Below are 19,639 nucleotides of genomic sequence, written 5' to 3'. Positions count from 1 at the left end.
ACATAAAAGTGGTCATCAGTAAAAGATGTGATTAAATGGAGGCTCCCCCAAGGAAGTTAATCAGTGTGATTAGTAGTTGTGGGATTTGGCAGCCTCATAGTGGAAAAAAATAGTTTGTTTATTTCTGTATTTATCACATTTCTCCACTGCCCATCTCAACAGTGACTCTGGGCAGTTTACAAGCAAATTTAAAACAGTAAAAAATAAATATCAATTAAAAATACATTATAAAATATACATATACACTATACTAAAAACTCTAAAATATAAATATGAACTCTAAAACCCAAGATGGTAAGATCACAGTCTTGATAAAATTACCCAGGCTGCATCAAGGTGCCAGCCATCCCCATGACGAACTATCCCTCCTCCCACCCCAAGCGAGGTGGCACAGTTAGGTCTTGAGCCCCTTCTGGAAGGCCGGGAGAATGGGGGCTTGACTTATCCCTGGGGGTATCATATTCCAGAGGGCGGGGGCTATGGCAGAGAAGGCCCTCTTCCTGGACCCTGCCAATCAACAATCTCTCATGGACAGGGTCCGTAGCATGCCATCTCTGCCTGACCGGGTGAGATGGGTCAATGTGATGGGGGTGATGCAGTCCCTCAGGTAGCCTGGTCCCATGCCATATAGGGCTTTGAAGGTCATAACCAACACCTTGAATAGGACCTGGAAGCAAACCGGCACCCAATGCAGCTCACGCAGCAAAGGTGTTACATGGGCCTTTTTTTGCTGGCTCGGATTCCTAGATTTTATTCCATTTTTGAACAGCACAAGTATCTAAACATGAATATTAATAATGTAGGTTGGGGTGAATAGAAATCATTCAATTCCCTGAAGAGGAACAAAAGTATGTTCTTTTGAGTATATATTGTCAGTTGGGGAACAGGAGATTGGATTCCTCTTTTCCTCTCCCATGATCATTTTCTGATTCTTATATAGATATTAGCTGGGATCAGAAAAATACTATGGGGTTTTTCTCTCTGTGTATGTTTACAGGTAGGGAGAGAAATGGGGATTTATGATTTGCCCAGCCTGTTTGGAGCTGTCAGTGTTGTAACCCAGGGCATCATTAGGCAAATGAACTGATCTCTGAGATTACTGATCTTTGGAGAGCCCAAAAATGGGTATCACTTCTGCTTTTCTGGTGGACTCAGCTCTGTCACTCTAATTTGCCCTTGTTGGACTTAGCTGATGTAAGTGTACTTGCAATACCACCCCCACCTGTCTACCCAATGGGGGAATTCCCCACTATTTGCCTGAGTCACCTATAGGAGCAAAATAAATATGATCCTCTAACTCCCAGCCTCAAATAAGATTCTCTAGCATCATTCCAGGTTCAGTCTAAAATCTTCAGAGATGATGCTCAACCTACAGAGTCACTTGCAGAGCACCCTTCTTTACCTCCTCCTCCTATTTACTGCTTCCAGAGGAATGAGGCTGCCCAGGGAAAGTGATATAGACTGGCATGGATGCAAAAATGCCTCACAAGAGGTCCTCAGGCAGTTGTGGAAGCTGAATGTGAGTCAGATGGTGAGTAGAAGCAGGAGTCGAATGCCTTATCTTCTTCACAAAATACAGTGGGACCAAATTCCAGATAGGAAGTCTGGGCAGGAAATAAGAGTACTGTATAAGGAGAATCCAAAAATGTAGGCTTTTATTAATTCTTTTTGACAAATTGAAATGTTTCTTGGGTTTAGTTAGTTGGGAATGACTGAGCATTCCTCCCAGCTGAGTGATCTGAATGGGACTACAGTTTTATGGTGGGGCATCATGGTTGATATCTTCAAGTAGAGGTGGGACACTAGACTGAAATCCTTGTATGCATCCCTCTAGCCAGTCGTTTTTGAAAGCTGTGATTTATGATTTACCATGTTGTGTCAACCCAGCCAGATGTGGTTTGTTTAGTAAACTTTGGTTAGGCAAAGAATGGCTTAGAGCAGTGTTTCTCAGCCTTGGGAACTTTAAGAAATGTGGACTTCAACTCCCAGAATTCTCTAGCCAGAATTCTGGGAGTTGGTCCACACCTCTTAAAGTTCCCAAGGCTGTGAAACACTGAATTAGAGTGTTGCAAAAAGATGGTCTTAGCAGTTATATAAATGGGGTTGGATTCACGGCTGTATCAGAAAATTTTCCAATGGGCACTTTCTTTCCTGCAATGCAAATGGCAGCCATGAAGTGTGTGTGGAGGGTTAAATATATCTTATCTTGATTGGAAGAGCCATGCTTGGTCTGACTTTGAGGAAGAGTTTTCCTTTGCCTAAGGCAGGATCGTGTGGCATCTTCCTGATCAAGAGCAATACAAGAGTAGAAGGCTCCAAAATTAGTCTTTTTTTTTTTTACTTGGTGGAGTCAGGTCAGAAACAATATGTATTTTTATTTAATGTGCATTTATGTTTCTAACACCAAATGCAGCTAGCATTATTACTTTGGCTTACATGTTTAATAATGTTACAGTCAACAATGATTGGTGATTTCAGCTGCCTGTCAGGCTGGGCTCTTCATGCATCCCTTCACTAAGGAAAGAGGCAAGAGAAAGGGAAGGCAACTTCCAGTTGAGTTATTTCTTTTTGCTTAAGGAGAAGAATTTGGCTGAGGAAGGGGGGTTTGTTTTCAGATAGGAGAAAGCAGTGAAAGGGGAGTACTTCATGGGAAAGCTGATGAGATTTGAGAACAGGCTTGAACCAGGAATTATGTAGCAAGAAAATATCCTTTTATGAGGGAAATTGGGCAAGAATTGGGAATGGTCCTAAAATCACATCTGCCATGAATTGGCTCCAGATAAGGGCTCTTCCTCATAGTCTGCTAACCAAAGCATAAAGATGCCTCACTAACTGTTAAAAACTATCTCAAGTCCCTCTTTATATAGTCCAGGGTTAAAATACTGTTTTCACATTTCTCCCAGCACATGTCCTGCCATAGAAACTAATTACACAACGAAACTGAGGATGATGGGGTAAGGAGCTGGGATCTGCCCAGTCCTATTGGCAATTTTAGGCTGCACAGGCAAACCTTTCTGTTCTCTCTCTCTCTCTCCTCCATCCATCCATCCATTCTCCCTGATCATTTTGGAGAGACCAGGCACCTGATTTCCATACAGCTAGCTTCCAAATTGCCACACAACCCCATCTGTCACCTGCTTCTCAGGTAGGAAAAGTTGGGAGTGCTACTTTGAAAATATGGATCTTGTTGTTTTCCAGGAAACCACAAAGACACATGTCTAAGAATAGGACCCCCCACTTCTGCCAGCCCTCCAAATGGATGGTACTCAGGGAATACCCCTTTCTTTCCACCTGTCACCTCCTCTCCTGGTTTCCTGCGCAGAATCCCCTCCTTCCAATCCAATAGCTCAGTCCCAGGTTTTGAGAGAGGTTCTAATAATCTGTCAAGACTTCCCTCCATCCTCAGGAAGAGCGACTGGTGGTGTTTTTTTTCCACTGGCAGGTGATATCAGGGGAGTCTATCAACTGCTTTCCTTAATTTATCCCACATTAAATGTGAGAGGACATTACCAGGCAACCATTTTACCTAGTACCCAGGAACCACAGTAACCAAGAGTGGATGCAGAGTAGAATTCCCAGTACATCCATAAGCACAGCTGATGAAGAAAGTGAAACAAAATCCAGTTATGAAAGCAAATATTGACTGAGAAAGCCATTCCAAAATATTCTCATGTAAAATGGCATTCCAAAATCTTGACCACTTTTGCTGTTATCTAGAATATTTTCATCCCAATAAAACTTACATCTGATTCCAATATTTTTAATAGAAAATAATTCCCCCCACCTCCAACTTAATATGCTTTTAAAAGTTTCATATTCAATCTTGTTTCTCTTCATTTTGAAACCGTGTATTATGATGCAACTGCTGCTTTTTCTCCATTTAATATTCTAGTATTGCAGCATGGTTGGCCCCTGTGTTCACATGATTAAGGGGGGGAAAAACATCCTTTTCCCAATGCTTAGCCACACTGATGTAGCATAATTATTAATGTTCAGGCATCATGAATCTAGATAAAATTATTTTTAGGTGTCTGAGGTTCCTCTGTAGCTAAGGCTCTGCTAAATGAGTTTCAGCTGATTAGCCTAAATCAAGAGTTGTAGTATGCTTCATGTGTACAACATCTTGTTGGACATCATTTGTTTTGTTGGTTAATAATAATAATAATAATAAATTAAACTTGTATACTGGCCAACTCTCAATGACTTGCAACAATCAAAGAAATTACAATAAAACATAAATAATAAAAAAGATGGCAAGTGCAATGAAGTGAGGGGTCTCATTCTCCCTCATCAGAGGTTGGGGTAAAGAGTAAATGTAAATGTACTATTAAGCTAGTTGCCCTACACATTTTCAAAGCCAGTTAGGATTCACCTTTGATTTGTCATCTGAGACCCATTTTTTATTTTTTTTTTATCATTTGTATTCATCTGTCCATCTCTCTGTGTCTCTGTTAATTGGTCACTTGTAACCAGATGCAGAGGAGAATTAGGCTCCTATAAAAGACCACATTTTGCAGTTCACCTTTTCTTAGACTGTCATAAAACCTACAGATGTGACAAGATCCATTTCTCAGAACTGCTGAGAACAAACTATCTCACCTTTTCCATTTGATATTTCTCATCATTTATTTATTACATTTATATCCTGCCTTTTCTCTGGGAACTCAAGGGAGGTGTAAATTTCTTGTGGGGGGGCTGTCTCTCCTCATTTTATCACCATCACAACAATCTTGTGAAGTGGCTTGGGCTGAGAGTGTGTCTGGCCGAAAGTCACCGAGTAAGCTCTATGATCATGTGAGCTTCTGTCTCTGTAGTCCTAGTCATAAAAAATTAGCAATGTAGGTTGGAAAGGGTCATTTAATTTAATTTTGCAGGACTCCAAATTGAAGAATCCTTTAGAAATGGCTGCACAGTCTTTGCTTGAACACATCCAGAGAAGGGGGTGGGGGCAGACTGGTTCTATTATCAAAGTACTCTATCATCTATCATCTATCATCTATCACCTATCCACCCAACCATCCACCCATCCACCCATCCATCCATCCATCTCTATCATCTCTAATCATCTCTCTATTTTTCTATCCTTAGTTCAGGCTGCCTGGCTCAAAACTGACTCCTAGTGTTCACGAAAGTATACAATAGTAAACTATCAAACAAAACTAATGTAAATAGATATCCCAATACAGACTGGTGCCCACACAATCAGCAACCAATAACCAGCATCTAAATCCCAATGCCACTCATACCAGATGGTCTCAGCCAACTTGCAGAAGACCAGTAAATGAGGGTGTGAAATGCATCTCTGGCAATCACAACACAGGATTGTGAATTGTCCCATATTCAAGTAAGGAAGGGACACTGAGTATTCTGTCTCTTTACACAAGCATGGACCAGGCAAATTCCACAGATGAATATGGTCCCTAATATTATTGTTGTTGTTTTGGTGCCTTCAAGCAAGCTTTTTAACTCCTGGCGACTGCCTGGTTGAGTCCCTGCAGTTTTCTTGGCAAGGTTTTTCAGAAGTGGTTTGCCCTTGCCTCCTTCCCAGGGCTGAAAGAGAGGGACTGGCCCAAGGTCGCCCAGCTGGCTTTGTGCCAAAGGTGGGACTAGAACTCACGGTCTTCCAGTTTCTAGCCTGGTGCCTTAACCACTACCCCAAACTGGCTTTCTCCCTAATATTAGTAGGAAGTATTTCTAACATTTAATTGAAGTATTGAATATATTATTCTTGTGTCCTGCATTCTGGAAATATGGAGAACAGGTTTTGACCTTCTTTTGTGTGACTTCATTTCAAGTAGATGAAGAGAGCTTTTGTATCTCATTTCCTCCCCTGATTCATCCAGCCTTCTCTTCTCAAGGCTAAACATTCTTCCATCTCTCTTCATGGAACTTAGCTTCTGATCTCCTAATCATCTTCACTGCCTTTCTCTGTTCCAGTTTGTCTGAATCCTTCTTAAAGGGTGGTGCCCAGTAGGCGATACTGCACTTGAGATGAGGATCTGACCAACACAAAATAAATAAGCATTCTTCCCCATGATTTGAAAATAGCCTTCCAATGATGCAGCACAGAGTTACATTGTCCTTTTTTTGCCTTAATCACTACACTTCAGTAACAGAATTACATACAGATATGGACACATACGGGGCTCATTCTCACATTCCAGTACTATAGCCAAAGAAGGCCTCACTGATTGTTTTTCAAGGACGTATCCTCACATGATGTCACTTTCCTTTCATGCCTGGCCTGTTGCAGATTTAGCCTAACTCCATCTTTAGCCATTCTAGTTTTCCAGTGGTGTTTTTTCCCCCTTCTCTAAACCCAAGCCTTGCCATATGAATGACCTTGGATTCATCATTGACAATATTGGCCAATAACCACAAAGGCAGGGGCTGGAATCTGCCCATCCCTTATTGGCCATTTGAGACCGCTCCAGTCACAGGGCACTGCCCTCTATGGACATTTGGGTTTCTGCTGCAGTAGAGACCAAACACCAAACTCTGTGATTTCCACAGAGACATTTGCCTGCCTAATGCCTGATTAGCATCAGCACTTAAATATGGTTAGTACTCTTCTGGGAGGGTGCTAGACCTGGTTTTAAATGCTTGTTCAGTATTGTTTGGAAAGAGCACTAGACCTATCTGTTTAAAAAAAAAAATTGGCGCTCCAGTTGATTTAAAGTAGAAAAGAGGCAAGTTGTGCCAGCTGTTTGTTGCTGGTTCTATTCCAAATGAGTGCATTGCGAGTTTTCCATGCCTTCTGCTGGGAAAGGGTTTCCCATGGCCATACCCTCCATAGCTTTATTACTTTGGGGCAGGTGGTGCTACTTTGCCTACTCCAAGCCCATGGGCTACTTCTAGGTGTTGCTGCCCAGGCCACACATTGCCAGCACGGCCATTCCCTTGCACCTGGCTGGGTTGGGAGGGACAGAGGCTGAGATGAAATTGACTAGAGGCACAGCTGAGGGCATGGAATGAACTAGGACAGCAATTGGCAATTGTTCTTCCCACCAGTAGGTATTGCTGTATGGGAGGGGAAATGCGACCAGTGTAATATGCCAACTGCTGCCCTTAAATTGTCCCACATTAACCCTGTAATGACTGCAGTCACCAGCCTCATCACTAGGCAGAATGGAGCACAGCCTAGTGGCAACACAAGTTCCCTAACCGTACAGTTCCCAAACTGAGTGCTGTGGTGTCCTGGGGCATCACAGTGAACTCACAGGGGTGCTGCAGGATATTTGGAGTGTTTGCAACATCCATTTATGAAGCTGGGGTTTCTGCAATTTTTTGGCTTAGGGGCTCTGTGAAAAAATTACTGAGACACTAAGGGTGCCATGAACTGAGAGCACTTGGGAACCTCTGCCCTAGCTCTTGTCTACTGACTCGAGGACAAGATGAATGCAGATGAAGTCAGCCTTGAGGAAGAGCCCCAAAATTAGGCTGACCATACATCCCCTTTTGAATGGGACAGTCCCTTTTTTTAACATTTCCTGACCGTCCCATCATTTTAATATAAATGTCCATTTTGTCCCGTTTTCTTAAAAACCTTACTTAAAAATTTGAAAGTTCCCGCGAACCTGTCAGAATGCAGTCTGACTTTGAGTGGAAGGAGGGGGAGCTCAGCAGAAATGGTGGGAAAAAAGCCGCAGAGCTCAACCCGGCGGGAAACCTAAAAAGAAAAAAACAGGATCAGCTGATAGGCGGTGATCAAAGGGCAAGCGGATTGGCTCCTGCCTTGAAACGGCAGGAAGAAAAGAACGTAAAAGCATGGCCAGAGGAGGAACGGCTTGTCAGGGACAACCATTCTCTAGACTCTCCAGCCCAGCCTTGCCTCTCGCAAATGAAGGAATCTGAAGATTCCCGGCCTGAGAAAACTGGAGAAGTTCCTGCCTGCCGATCCTGCCCGTCGCCTAGCCCTGCCCCATTTTGCCATCCCAATGTCCCGTTTTTGTCTCAAGGAAATATGGTCAGCCTACCCAAAATAGCATGGTTTGGTTGGCTTTGGCTTAGTGTATTGCGTGAATGAAACTACACAAAACTTATGCGCTATACCAGAGGCACACAGTTTAAGAACCATGGGCTTAACAAACAATGAACTCATGGGGCACCAAGGGATGTTCTAAATTTTCAAGGAAAACACAGCGATACTAGGATAGTAGTTTGTGTGGTATCCAACAAATGTGGAGTATTGTACTGCTATATTTCCCTCAAAAATTTAAAATATCCTGTAGTGCCTCTGTGAGTTTGCTACAGTGCTCTGAGGTGCTGTGACAGTTTGAGAACCACAGCACTATATTATAATTAAACCACTCACAGCCTCTATTTTTTTCCCTAGGAAATAAACTCAACTATTCCATTTCCAGAGCGGATTGAATGCAGTGATCACTGTGATCCAGATTCCCTGGTCAAGAATAGCATGGTAATTATATCTATCCAAATCAAGCAGCCATATTGAACAGCATAAAAACATCACAAACAGTAAAACAATACCTCACTCTATGGACTGTGATTTCTGTAGTCTTTGTGGTTTTACTAATTAAAGAACAGTTGTAAAGCAGTTAAGACTCTAAAAATAATAATCCATCTGTTTATTTTCTACACATTTAGATCATTTCTACACTAGTGATGTATAGAGTTTCTAAAATCATCCCTTTGTAATTGTACAAAAATAATAGTTATGCAAACAGGTTTTATATTACTTAAGTGATGGCTGAATGATGCTGTGAAGACATTGTAGGCCCTTAGTCTGGAGATGATTGTAGAAACATAGAATAATAGTGCTTAAATTGTGTTTTAAGGAAAATGGAGGTTTCCTTCATGAAAAACTATTGTGGACATGCCAAATTTCCCTAAAAGGTGACTTGCTAGACCATGCTTGCTGGAGAATTCTGAGAGTTGAAGTCCATACCTCTTACAGTTCCCAAGGTTGAGAAACACTGTGCTAGACACGTACAATGCAGTATGCAGAGAATGCATCTCATTCACAAAGAACCATCACAAGATTGCCTGAGAAATCTGGCTAATGCCAAGTCTGAACCAAGAAGCCCCAAATCCTTTGTGGCATACATGAGTGGTCTTCCAGGAGTTGCCAATCTATGACCTTCAGCATCCCTCACTATTGGTACATTCTTGCCATACGCCTAAAATAGGAAGTTCTACAGGAGGTATTAAGGGACGCGGTGGCGCTGCAGGTTAAACCGCTGAGCTGCCGATCGGAAGGTCGGCGGTTCGAAACCGCGCGGCGGGGTGAGCTCCCGTTGCTAGTCCCAGCTCCTGCTCACCTAGCAGTTCGAAAACATGCAAAATGTGAGTAGATCAATAGGTACCGCTTCGGCGGGAAGGTAACGGCGTTCCGTGTCGTCATGCTGGCCACATGACCCGGAAGTGTCTACGGACAACGCCGGCTCTAAGGCTTAGAAACGGAGATGAGCACCGCCCCCTAGAGTCGGACACGACTGGACTTTACGTCAAGGGAAACCTTTACCTTTACCTTACAGGAGGTATTCAGGACTTACTTTATTTTCCTGTTGAAACTGTTAGTCAAGAGACTGAAAAACAAAAGTTTCAGATTGTAAAAAAAAGATTTTGGAAAGAAACCAGAGAATTAGGTTACACCTGACAAATAAACATCCAGTGAATAATTAAAGAGTTGAAAGTAAAGGCTGCAGGATTGTCCTTTTGGTTGAAAAAAAAAGTGAAGGCTGTCTTCATGGGAAGGCACAGGTACTTATAGTTGGCAGTCAGTGAAGAAAGAAGGGCAGAATGGAATTAAGAACCTTCCAGCTTTGCAAGACAAGAGAAAAAGTAGTACATACAGTAACTGATCTTGTTTTCTTCAATAAGTAACCTCAGTCAGACTTTATAATTCACATTTAGGAAGCAGAACACCCATTTTAAAGGATATGTTTTAAAACCAGCCTTGAGGCTGGCATTTTAAAAGGAGGATGGAGTGGGGAGAAGATTGCCTATGTTCTGTCCTTACCAGAGTTCCCCAACCCAGGGAGTGAAGAGATCCACACAAGCAAGCCTGTAGCTTTGAGTAAGTTCACTCCACTGCAGTGTTTCTCAACCGTGGCAACTTTTAAGATGTGTGGACTTCATCAACTCCCAACATGCCGGCTGGGGAATTCTGGGAGTTGAAGTCCACATGCCTTAAAGTTGCCAAGGTTGAGAAACACCACTCTACTGACTGATCTCCGATCCTGGTTTGTCGGCCAAATTAAAATGGCCCCTGGCTTTTGCTCTCTGTCTCAGCAGTGTCTGATGAAGATTCGCCAGGGTCTTCGCCATTATCAGGAACTTCTGAGGCAGTATTTAAAGCCGGATTCCGCCGCTGAGCTCCAAACTGCTGTGACTAACTTGTTGCAGCTCCTTCTAAAGGTGAGTATTCGGGAGAGGTAATGTGGATATTGAGGGAGAAGAATTTAAAAAGCCACTGAAACACGACCCAAACCCATGGAGGTGATCACCTCATCTTCCCCACCTGTCCCATCTTTGCTTCTGGATGGGCCTATTTTGCTACTTTACAGTACAGCTTTAACAAAGGTGACTTAGAAGGGAAGCCAGCAGCAAATCCAGCAGGGGATAATGGAAATGGCAATGCTGTGGGCTGGAAGAGTCCCTCTGGCATTGCGACAGAATCCAGTTGTACTAGGAAAAAGTGATCTCTCATACTGAGTAGGCTGATGGATTGTCCTCTCTGTGTCATCTGGAGGGGGTGCAGGGATTCTATAAAAGGGAAAAAAACTTTAAAAGGTGTTGATGCAAATTATGGAATCCAGTCCAGTGGGACAAAAGCTTGTGCCAGGGATAGCAACCAGTACTTTGGAAGTCTCCTCCTCTGCTACCCAATTTACATTAGCTCTCAAGAAACAGGAACGTTTCTCTCCTTAAAACAAGTAGGCAGATCTTCCTTTATTTTTATTTTATTTTACCTTTTTGCGCCTTCAAGTCAGTGCAGATTACCTGGACAAGGCCCTGTGCCTAAGGCAGGACTAGAACTCCCGGTCTCCCAGTTGCTAACCTGGTGCCTTAACCGCTAGGCCAAACTGGCTCTCGTCCTTTAAATATAGGCTGATCCAAATGGCAAAGAATATGTCAGTCCCTTCTGATTTTAAAATGGTCTAACTGTCATGTGAATAGAAACAGGCCCGCAACTAGGATCTGTGTCACCCGGGGCAAATATGGATTCTGCGCCCCCCCCCCCCATGGGTTGGTGAGGGAGGAAAGTAATAAAACATTCATTATACAAATAGCATTTTGTCCTTTTGGCGCCCCCCGCCCCCAGCATGGTGCCTGGGGCACATGCCCCACTTGCCCCCCCCACCCCAGTTGCAGCCTTGAATAGAAATGGAGAAGCTAGCTGTCTGCTGCCTCAAAGTGAGGAAAGTTCCAGCAGAAACATCACATCCCTTTGGTTATATTTTTGCACATCGTATCAGTAACCCTAAGGACTCCTTCCTAGTAACTGGGATAGTCTTCCCAATGACCACAGTGACTGGAATGAATAACCACTGTAGTCTATCAGTGTTAAGAAAGTACTAACAATGCTCTGAAATACCCACAATGGAGGAATGGCTGGTGATGACAGAAGTAGCAGAGATGGCAGAACTGACTTGTTTGATTAGAGAAAGGACAATAACTACCTTTATTACTTTTTGCTGAAAAAAGAAAACGAACTTGTGATTTATGAGCTTGATGATTAGACAGGGTAGACTATGGGATGAAGGAAACGTTATAACCTTAGAGAGAGCGTAAAACATAAATGTACTTGTAATTGCTGTTAAGAACGGCAGCTGCTTCTTTGTAACTTTTTTCTTTCTTCTTTCTTTGCACTTTTTTTCACTTACTTATTACTTGATTTCACTTGCCTTTTCTCTTTCAAAATTTGTATTGTTTCTGTGCAGGAAAGCTGTTTTCTGTACCCCTATAGTTCTCATAATCACTTTCATAATATAAACACAAGAAAGTTGAGCAGTTCCTCAAGGGGACTTGTATCCCCAGATGTCTCCCTTCAGCCCGTCAGTCACCAGCCCAGATGTCGCGAAACCATTTTCTGTTCTGAACACCCAGACTTGTTGCTGGGATGAGCATTCACAAGGACAGACACCTTGGTAATTGGGCAAAATGCATATTTGACTTACGTTATTCTTTTCTAACTACAGGATAGCGTTATTACTGGAGGCAGCAGCCCAGCCGAACAAACAGAGTCATGGGAGTACCCACATATAGAGAACCACATCCTGCAGCGGCTGCAGTCATTTGCCATTTTAGTGGCAAGAGTCCTTGCCCATTGTGCAGCGTTAAAATAGGAATGTGACTGTCTGAGCTAGAACAATGCCAGGGGTGCGGGAGAGAATATTCCATTATAAACCTTTACTCAATGCACTTACTCATTATCCAGAAATGCAATTCCTTGCCTGGGAATACAAAAATCTGTGAGAACAGAGAAGTTGGTGGGAGGGGTAACATAAGGGAAGTAGGTTATGTGTCCATTATGTGCTCATATTTATTTAATATACTTAATTTAATATATTTATTTTTATTTATATGGCCCAATTCCTGTTGGGAACTGCTGTGCCAGTGACCAAGAACGTATAGGAAAACTAGGTGCCAACTATTAATATAAAAAGGGGGGGAATCATTCAAGAATCTCACACCTTCATTTGCAATGTAAAAATGTACGTTCATCCTCTTTTGAAGGATGATTATGAGAAGTGTTTTGTATGATTGACTGCAATAAAATTCTATTCTTCAAGTTGTTGAAGTGTACTCATCAGTTCCATAAACGGAGAAAAGACAGAGGTGAGTGAGAGTCCCCCCACCCCCAAGTATCATAAAGGAGGCAGGGCATCCAGTCTGGCAATATACAAATTTAGTTAAGGTATCTAAGCAGCTTTCTTTGACTTATCTTTTATATAGCACTGGGATGACGGGAGCTATGGGGGCACCATTGATAGAGGGCTTGGCCTTCTATGTTTTCCTGGAATCTTCCCTTTCACTGGTAGTGTCCCCTATTAATACTTCCATTTCAATATTTTATTGTAAATCAGAATTTGCCAAACTTCATGTGGATTTAAAAAATTGAAAGGAAGAAATAACGTTATGAAAGCTGTGCTGTGCTGGCAGGCCAATGTCATCACCCCTACAATTTATTATCCCAGACCTCTCCATCTGTATCTACAGATCTCTATTGATCATGCCTGACAGGAATGAAATGCTAAACGCAGGAATTTGACAATCACCTGAATGTTTTATTAAAATAAAAGCAGTGAATAAAGGGACAGAGATTCCAGAGTTGCAGAGGACAGTAAAAATTACACACATGTATTTGAGGAAAGAGTTGGTGTGGATGCAGCTCATATTTGCTCAAATTTATCAAAATACAGTTTGATCTGATTGGTCCTTGACACTTCTCCAAATGATGGGAAATTCCAGAGCAGCTTGACTGGGCCAGCTTCCCATAAAGAATGCAGACAGAAATCATATTTTGTAGTATCTTTTTATCTACAAATGTACAGCTGAGCAGGCAAGGCATACAGAAATGAGAGCCACTTAGCTCACTATTAGTTAGCCATTGATTGCTGTCATCATAGCAACTCTGACCTTAATTCTAGCAAGCAGCAGCTGTGGTATTTTTTTCTTAAAACAAACAAACCTGCCAATAAATTTGCTTGATACAGAGCCATTAATTTCAAGATGTCCCCAACTTCTCCAATTAACTGAACAGGCACATCATTTTTATATTTCTGGTTGTCTTTTCTTCCACTACTTTTCTGGACTCTAATAAATAGTATTTCCTTCTCCCAAACATGCTTTTTGCAAATCCCTCAACTCAATGAAAAGCTATTTAACTTTTTCTCCACACTGCTCCAAGTTTAACCAAGAAATGGTCAACATGTAGCCTTTTGGAAGTCAGTGAATTTCAGCTTTCATGAGTTCTAAGCCAACAAGGCCAAGGGTGTGGGTGTGGGTATAGAAGAAAGTATTCAACAACTCCAGAGTGTTGTCTAACCCTGCATCCCTAGGTTTGCCCCAGGCCAGGCATGGATAAGGAAGTAGCTATAAGAAAAGATGTGAAGTGGTTAAGTAATGGAAATTTATGGGAGAAACGTATGTCCAAAGATCTTCTGGAGAGAAGCTAAGAGAAACCAGACAATTTTTTTCCTATATGAGTTGATGCCCTTGATTATCTATTATAGGCAAGAAAGAATGGCGGTGGGGGGAGGAGGACATGCAGAAAATTGTATGTCTGGGGGAAAGAATCTTGTCATTTCTTCTGTAAGTCTTCTCTCAGAAGCCACTTTGAATATATTCCTGCTGGCTAGTAGAGCTGCCGGCCAAATTCACTCATGGCTTGTGGGTCTTCTGCTCTTTTTATACTCACTTTACAACTGAAACCTAATTAATCCTGCTAAGTCATGGTTTGCTTTTCATTGAAAAATCCAGTGACTGGGTTAACACATAATGCTAAGCTGTAAGACATGGGTTAAAAACTACAATGGCTGACAAGTTCACATCTTATCAGGCAAAATCCAAACCACATTAAGACTTAGTGCAATGTCTGAATCCAGCCACATTTCATTGGACCTCACCAGTAGCCAGTCTCTGTCCAGATATTCAGAATAACTCTGGAAGCTCCAGTTTTCAAATTGGTTTGGCATTTTCACTGAATTAATAGGGATTCATTGGTTTACACAAAAATATGAAGGGAGCAGATCTACAGACCTATACTTCTACCTTAACATATACATTATTAAATCCTCAAGTTCACTTCCAAGATTGCCACTGCTTGTATTTTCAATGGGGGACGGAAATCGGAAATCTGATTCATCCACTTTCAGCTGTGGCATCTCAAAGGGGTTGGAAGAGTCCTGTAGCAGTTCCTGCCCTTCATTTGGCTGGGAAAAAAAAGGATCTAAGAAAAGAGAAAAAAAGCAGAACAAATTAGTGGAACTGAAGTCAGAAAAACAAATGGGAGAAATCCAAAGGAAAGGAGAGAAAATGGAAACAACACCCCACCCCCTGCAACTATAGTCCTAGGAGGATTACTTCTGGGACAGCAATTTCCCAACAAAGAGGTCCCAGGTCCATTACGTACCTTCCTTGGCAAGCAGCAAGTCTTCCAATTTATATTCAGGATTCTCCTGGAGCTCATCGGTTATCGACATATTGCTTATAGGAGGCAATTCATTCACATCTGGCGTCTGAGTCTCCCCTGGTTGCCTAGACAGAGGCGAATTAGTAGGAGAAAGGAAAAGAGAAGCATTCCATCACCTGCAGAAGCGAGAGCCAGTTTGGTCTAGTGGCTAAGGTTCTGGGCTAGAAACCAGGAGTCTGTGAGCTCTAATCCCGCCTTAGGCATGAAAGCCGGATGGGTGACCTTGGACCAGTCACTCTCTCTCAGCCCAACTTGGTGCAATGTAGACTAGCCTCCTCACGGTGCACCCCAGGCAACGTGACTTGTCACGGCAAAATAGTCTACACCTCTGGCTGCTGGACCTCACAAGGATTTCCAGCAAGAAAAAAAAAGCAGCATGAACACCCAACTGCTATGCCATACAATTAAAAAAAGAACCTCCAGAAGCATCCCTAATTGGGATGGGTGGCAGGGTCTTCTCTGGTGTGGCACCCAAGTTGGGGAATTCTTTTCCTAAAGAAGTTCAGCTGAAACCTCTTAAAACCTCTTTTAGGATTGAGGCGAGCATCTAAGATTTTATTTCTCCAATTTTTAAAACATGGGTTCAAGCCTTTGCCCCCAGTCAACTGACTTATATGAAAAGGTTTTGAGGCAGCACCTCCCACAGGGCAAGGCGGCAGCAACAATGGCCTGACGACAGGGGTTCCCCCATTCCGTTCCAGAGGTGCCCACCTAGCTAGCCAGCCTCTGGTTCAGGGAGAGAGGGATTAGCTAACCCACGGCAGAACGCAACCCAAAGGCCAAAGTCATCACTGCTGTGCAGGACACACGACATCAGGAAGGAGCTCCAGAAACAGGAAGACCCATTTGCTCTCTGGACTTCCCTTTCCTGGTCATTCTTTCCTCTAGTCAAGTAAAAGAAAGAGCTGGTGCTTGGCAAACTTCCCAATGGAAGCACCTACAATTCCCAGCTCCAACTGTGAGGGAGAGTGGGAAGAGCCTTATGCAAAGCTCCAGAAAGAGGGGCCAGAGAAGACCAGCAGGCTAGAGGTTCCCCGTCCTCAGTAAGGAACTGTTCATGAATAACAGACTCTTCAGTATTTATTCTTCCCTGGGCAGTTCGCCTGCTATGACTAGCGATAAAAGTTATTTGTCAATTTACATTTATAAATTTAAATTTGTTTTAAAAAACCACACTAGAATACAAAGGGGTGACGAAATGGGCTCAGGATTCAGCTTACATTAATTATACTATCATTTTATATGCAGATACCATATTGCATGTATGTTCCTCACTATTTCTCTGGTAGCTCCTTTAGGTATGGACTTCTTGTTGTGATGCCAACTGGTTGTCTGTTGGCGATTAAACCCCTGTAGAATTGATGCTCAAGCAGAAGCGGCAGATTCAAGGGTGTGTATGTACTGATGTGCCTCCTTAACTCACCCCACACCCCACCCCACCCCACCCCAGCAGTAAAGGACAGGGAAAGCTCCAAAGAAGGGATCTGCAGGACTTTCGCACCATGAATGACACCTGCCCCCCCTTTAGAATTCTCTTGCGTCTTTGTAAGTTGTAAAGCAATAGTCATCTTGTATCCTTATCACGTGTAAGGCAAATCTTTCCTTATTGAAGTCTCCCCCTAATGCATAGTATATGTGTGCTCAGACCACCTTCGATCAGCATTAAGAGCTATGTAAGTTCGGGGCTCTTACTCTCGGCTCATCTGGGTGCAAGAGACCAATGATTAATGATGACCAGCTAGCTGTGGATCCTCTGTGGTTGTTGGCTTTTACGGGGTGAGTTTTCCACAAAAAAAATTAACATTATAACCGTAGCCTTAACGTGTGGAAGAGCAGGCTGCTTAGAAAGACTACAGGCCCCTGTGCTGCCTCCCTACCCTCCCACTGAGCCTTCTCCCCAGTGACAGCATGGCAGAGGTGCTGCAACCTTGAAACCGGTGGGGGAGGTTTTGGGAGCTCTGCAGCCACCAGCAAACAGAGCAAAGCAGCCAACCAAAAGAAGGTGTTTTTCCTTCAGAGGGAGTGGATGGTCCAGAGGAAAAAGGAGTATAGAGGCACAGCAAGGAAAACTGCAAGCACAGCGTGGAAAGGTGCAGGTATTCTACATGCTGGCCATTAACGAAGAAGAAAAAAGTAGAAGAGGTCCCAGAGAGGAATTAAGGCAAAACAGTGTTTGTAAGAAGAAAACATTGCTATATAATAGTAATACTATAGAGTGTAGTATAGTAATAGTACAGGGGAAATATGGTAATATTAATAGAATAGTTATAGAGTATGGTATAGAGGAAATACTGTAATAGTAATTGAATACTAATATAGTAAATTTAATCATTAAGACTGGGGAAAATCTCTTCCCTCACCTCCATATACTTTCACATCAGATTTGAAAAAATGTGCTTTGTATACCCCACTGCTGCATACATATTTTGTATATTCAGGGAGACCCAGATTCAAGAGTCCACTCACTCATGAAGCCCATTACTGAGTGACTTTGAGTAAGTTATTTGCTCTCAGGCCCACTTACTGCACAGTTATTTTTGAAGATAAAATCAGGGGAAATTCGAGTATAAGACCCTTTATACTCTCAGACAAAATATACTATTATTGTTTAAAAAATATAAGCATAATGTACTGCAGAACTCTCTAGTCTAGTATATTCCATTCAAACCAAGTTTGGAAATTCTAACTTCTCTTAGCCTTTGTAACAATGAAAATTTTTTTATAAATGCAGGCATGGGATTCAGAGAAATATGAGAAAAAACATGTCAATGGAAAACAATTATCCTACTACCCCCAAGCAGTCTGCCTCAAAAGCTGGGGGACCCTTCAGAATGGGGAGGGCAGGAAGAAAGGGGGCAACTAGGGGGAAGCACTGTCTGCTTGCATTTCTCTGGATCCAAGTCAAGGCCTTTGCAGAAGGCTTTTCACCCTAGGAGATGAAGCAAGATGTCCTCTTTAGCTCAGCCTCTCATGTCTATCAGGAGGTACAGACCCCATGAGAAATGAGTTCATATTAGACTGCTGGTTTCAGGTGAACCAAAGACAATTTGGGAGTGGTGCAGGAGACAATTACAATTAAGTGCTTGAAGAGACAAAGAAAGGAGAAGATGGTGCTGCTCACTTAGAGGAGACTCTGATCAGGCGGCGGTTCAAATATTTTCTTTGTTCCATCATGCTTGCTGGAAAGAAAGAAACAGGATATAAAGGACGGAGAAGCAGCAACACCACCAACACTTTACAATCCTTGCACCAGATTTAACAGAGTTTCCTTGATATTACAATGTCCAAAGACTGCACAACCGTCACCCAATAGCATGTTGGGAAGAATTCCTGAAATGCACATCATTCCTAGGGAGATAAATGTTTGCACTATGATCCAATACCTTCCCGGCGTTCCTTGCAATAAGGACCAAAAGCTTCATCCCGTGGAATGTCAGGATACAGGTAGAGGAGTGGATTCTCTGGGATGACCTGCTCAGCCAGGAGTTGGTAATCTCGGATGATATCAGGCAGTGGAAGGGACTTCAGCTCGTTTCTGGTGTAGGGTTCAACTGACTGGATCTCAGGAGTACCTGCAGAAATTGGGATCTCAGTGATACAGAAAAATGTCTGCACCATCCTGAAATTTGAATCTGGGAGGCAATGTGCTTGATGAGAGAAGGGTGGCTTCATGATGGCACTGGATGAGCAGCTCCAAATCTAAGCTCTCCTATCCTTTTCATTTGCTATTCTCATTTTTATATACGGTTAATTTATTTTTATATTAATTAATTAATATTTTATTTTCTATCCCTTTATTATTTTTATATATAAATCAAGGCAGTGAACATGCCTAATACTCCTCCCTCCTCCTATTTTTCCCACAGCAACAACCCTGTGAGGTGAGTTGGGCTAAGAAAGAGTGACTGGCCCGAAGTCACCCTGTTGGCTTTCAGGCCTAAGGCAGGACTAGAACTCACAGACCCCGGTTTCTAGCCCATTGCCTTAACCATTAGACCAACCTGGCTCTTTTTATATACTGTTCATACTGTATATACTGTTAACACCTGGGAAGTCACTTGTCTGCTTCAGCTGCAACTCACTAAAACTGGCCTCATAAATATCGTAAGTGAAGGAAATTTATGAAAGGAGTCAAGAATGGGAAAAAGGAAGAAGACACAGCATGTACTTTCCACAACACAGATACCACCCAAGCCTTGGAAGCAGCAGAAAATGGATACAGTCGATATACGACAGACAGGAAACCTCAGTAACTCTGACCTTCCTTGCTCCCCAAATAGATGTAACTTTTACAACTCTTTGGAATGGGATCTTCAGAGACTGAAAGTCAACAGGTTACAGCACTTTCCCCTTCCCTGGCAGAGGATTCCCACCCCTCACAGCTTCTGCAAGATGGGGATGATACAAACTTTAAAAGAGAGAATGTAATGGACTTTATAACAAGGCAATACCTGCTAAGAGCGCAAATGGTACTTGATG

The 19,639-nt window shown here is 42.6% G+C and overlaps 2 protein-coding genes across 3 annotated transcripts in view; one reads left to right on the top strand and one right to left on the bottom strand.

Moving 5' to 3' along the window:
• The first annotated feature begins 1,357 nt into the window (after nucleotides 1-1,357).
• Nucleotides 1,358-12,739, top strand: IL23A (interleukin 23 subunit alpha). The gene is made up of 4 exons (XM_063292957.1): nucleotides 1,358-1,531; nucleotides 8,336-8,419; nucleotides 10,255-10,380; nucleotides 12,165-12,739. The coding sequence occupies exons 1-4, from the start codon at nucleotides 1,358-1,360 to the stop codon at nucleotides 12,309-12,311; spliced, it is 531 nt and encodes a 176-aa protein (XP_063149027.1). The 3' UTR covers nucleotides 12,312-12,739.
• Nucleotides 12,740-13,487: 748 nt separating this feature from the next.
• The window catches only part of STAT2 (signal transducer and activator of transcription 2), a 30,387-nt gene continuing 24,235 nt past the window's right edge, over nucleotides 13,488-19,639 (bottom strand). For both annotated transcript variants that reach the window (XM_063293660.1, XM_063293661.1), the window contains exons 20-23: nucleotides 18,544-18,732; nucleotides 18,282-18,339; nucleotides 15,101-15,225; nucleotides 13,488-14,917 (exon numbers count right to left, since the gene is read on the bottom strand). In XM_063293660.1, coding sequence (XP_063149730.1) covers nucleotides 14,736-14,917; nucleotides 15,101-15,225; nucleotides 18,282-18,339; nucleotides 18,544-18,732 — 554 coding nt within the window. In that variant the 3' untranslated portion in view covers nucleotides 13,488-14,735. The remainder of the gene's footprint in view (nucleotides 14,918-15,100; nucleotides 15,226-18,281; nucleotides 18,340-18,543; nucleotides 18,733-19,639) is intronic.

Source organism: Candoia aspera, chromosome 2, assembly GCF_035149785.1.
Source record: "Candoia aspera isolate rCanAsp1 chromosome 2, rCanAsp1.hap2, whole genome shotgun sequence".
NCBI classification, from domain to species: domain Eukaryota; kingdom Metazoa; phylum Chordata; class Lepidosauria; order Squamata; family Boidae; genus Candoia; species Candoia aspera.
Note: the sequence above shows the minus strand (reverse complement) of the source record. Positions and strands in the feature narration are given on the sequence as shown.

Excerpts from the sequence above, each read along its gene's own strand:
- IL23A (XM_063292957.1), top strand. The coding sequence starts at position 1,358 with ATGATGCTCAACCTACAGAGTCACTTGCAGAGCACCCTTCTTTACCTC. Across the intron at positions 8,420-10,254 it reads CCCTGGTCAAGAATAGCATG|CAGTGTCTGATGAAGATTCG; the intron begins GTAATTATATCT and ends TCTCTGTCTCAG. Across the intron at positions 10,381-12,164 it reads TGTTGCAGCTCCTTCTAAAG|GATAGCGTTATTACTGGAGG; the intron begins GTGAGTATTCGG and ends TTCTAACTACAG.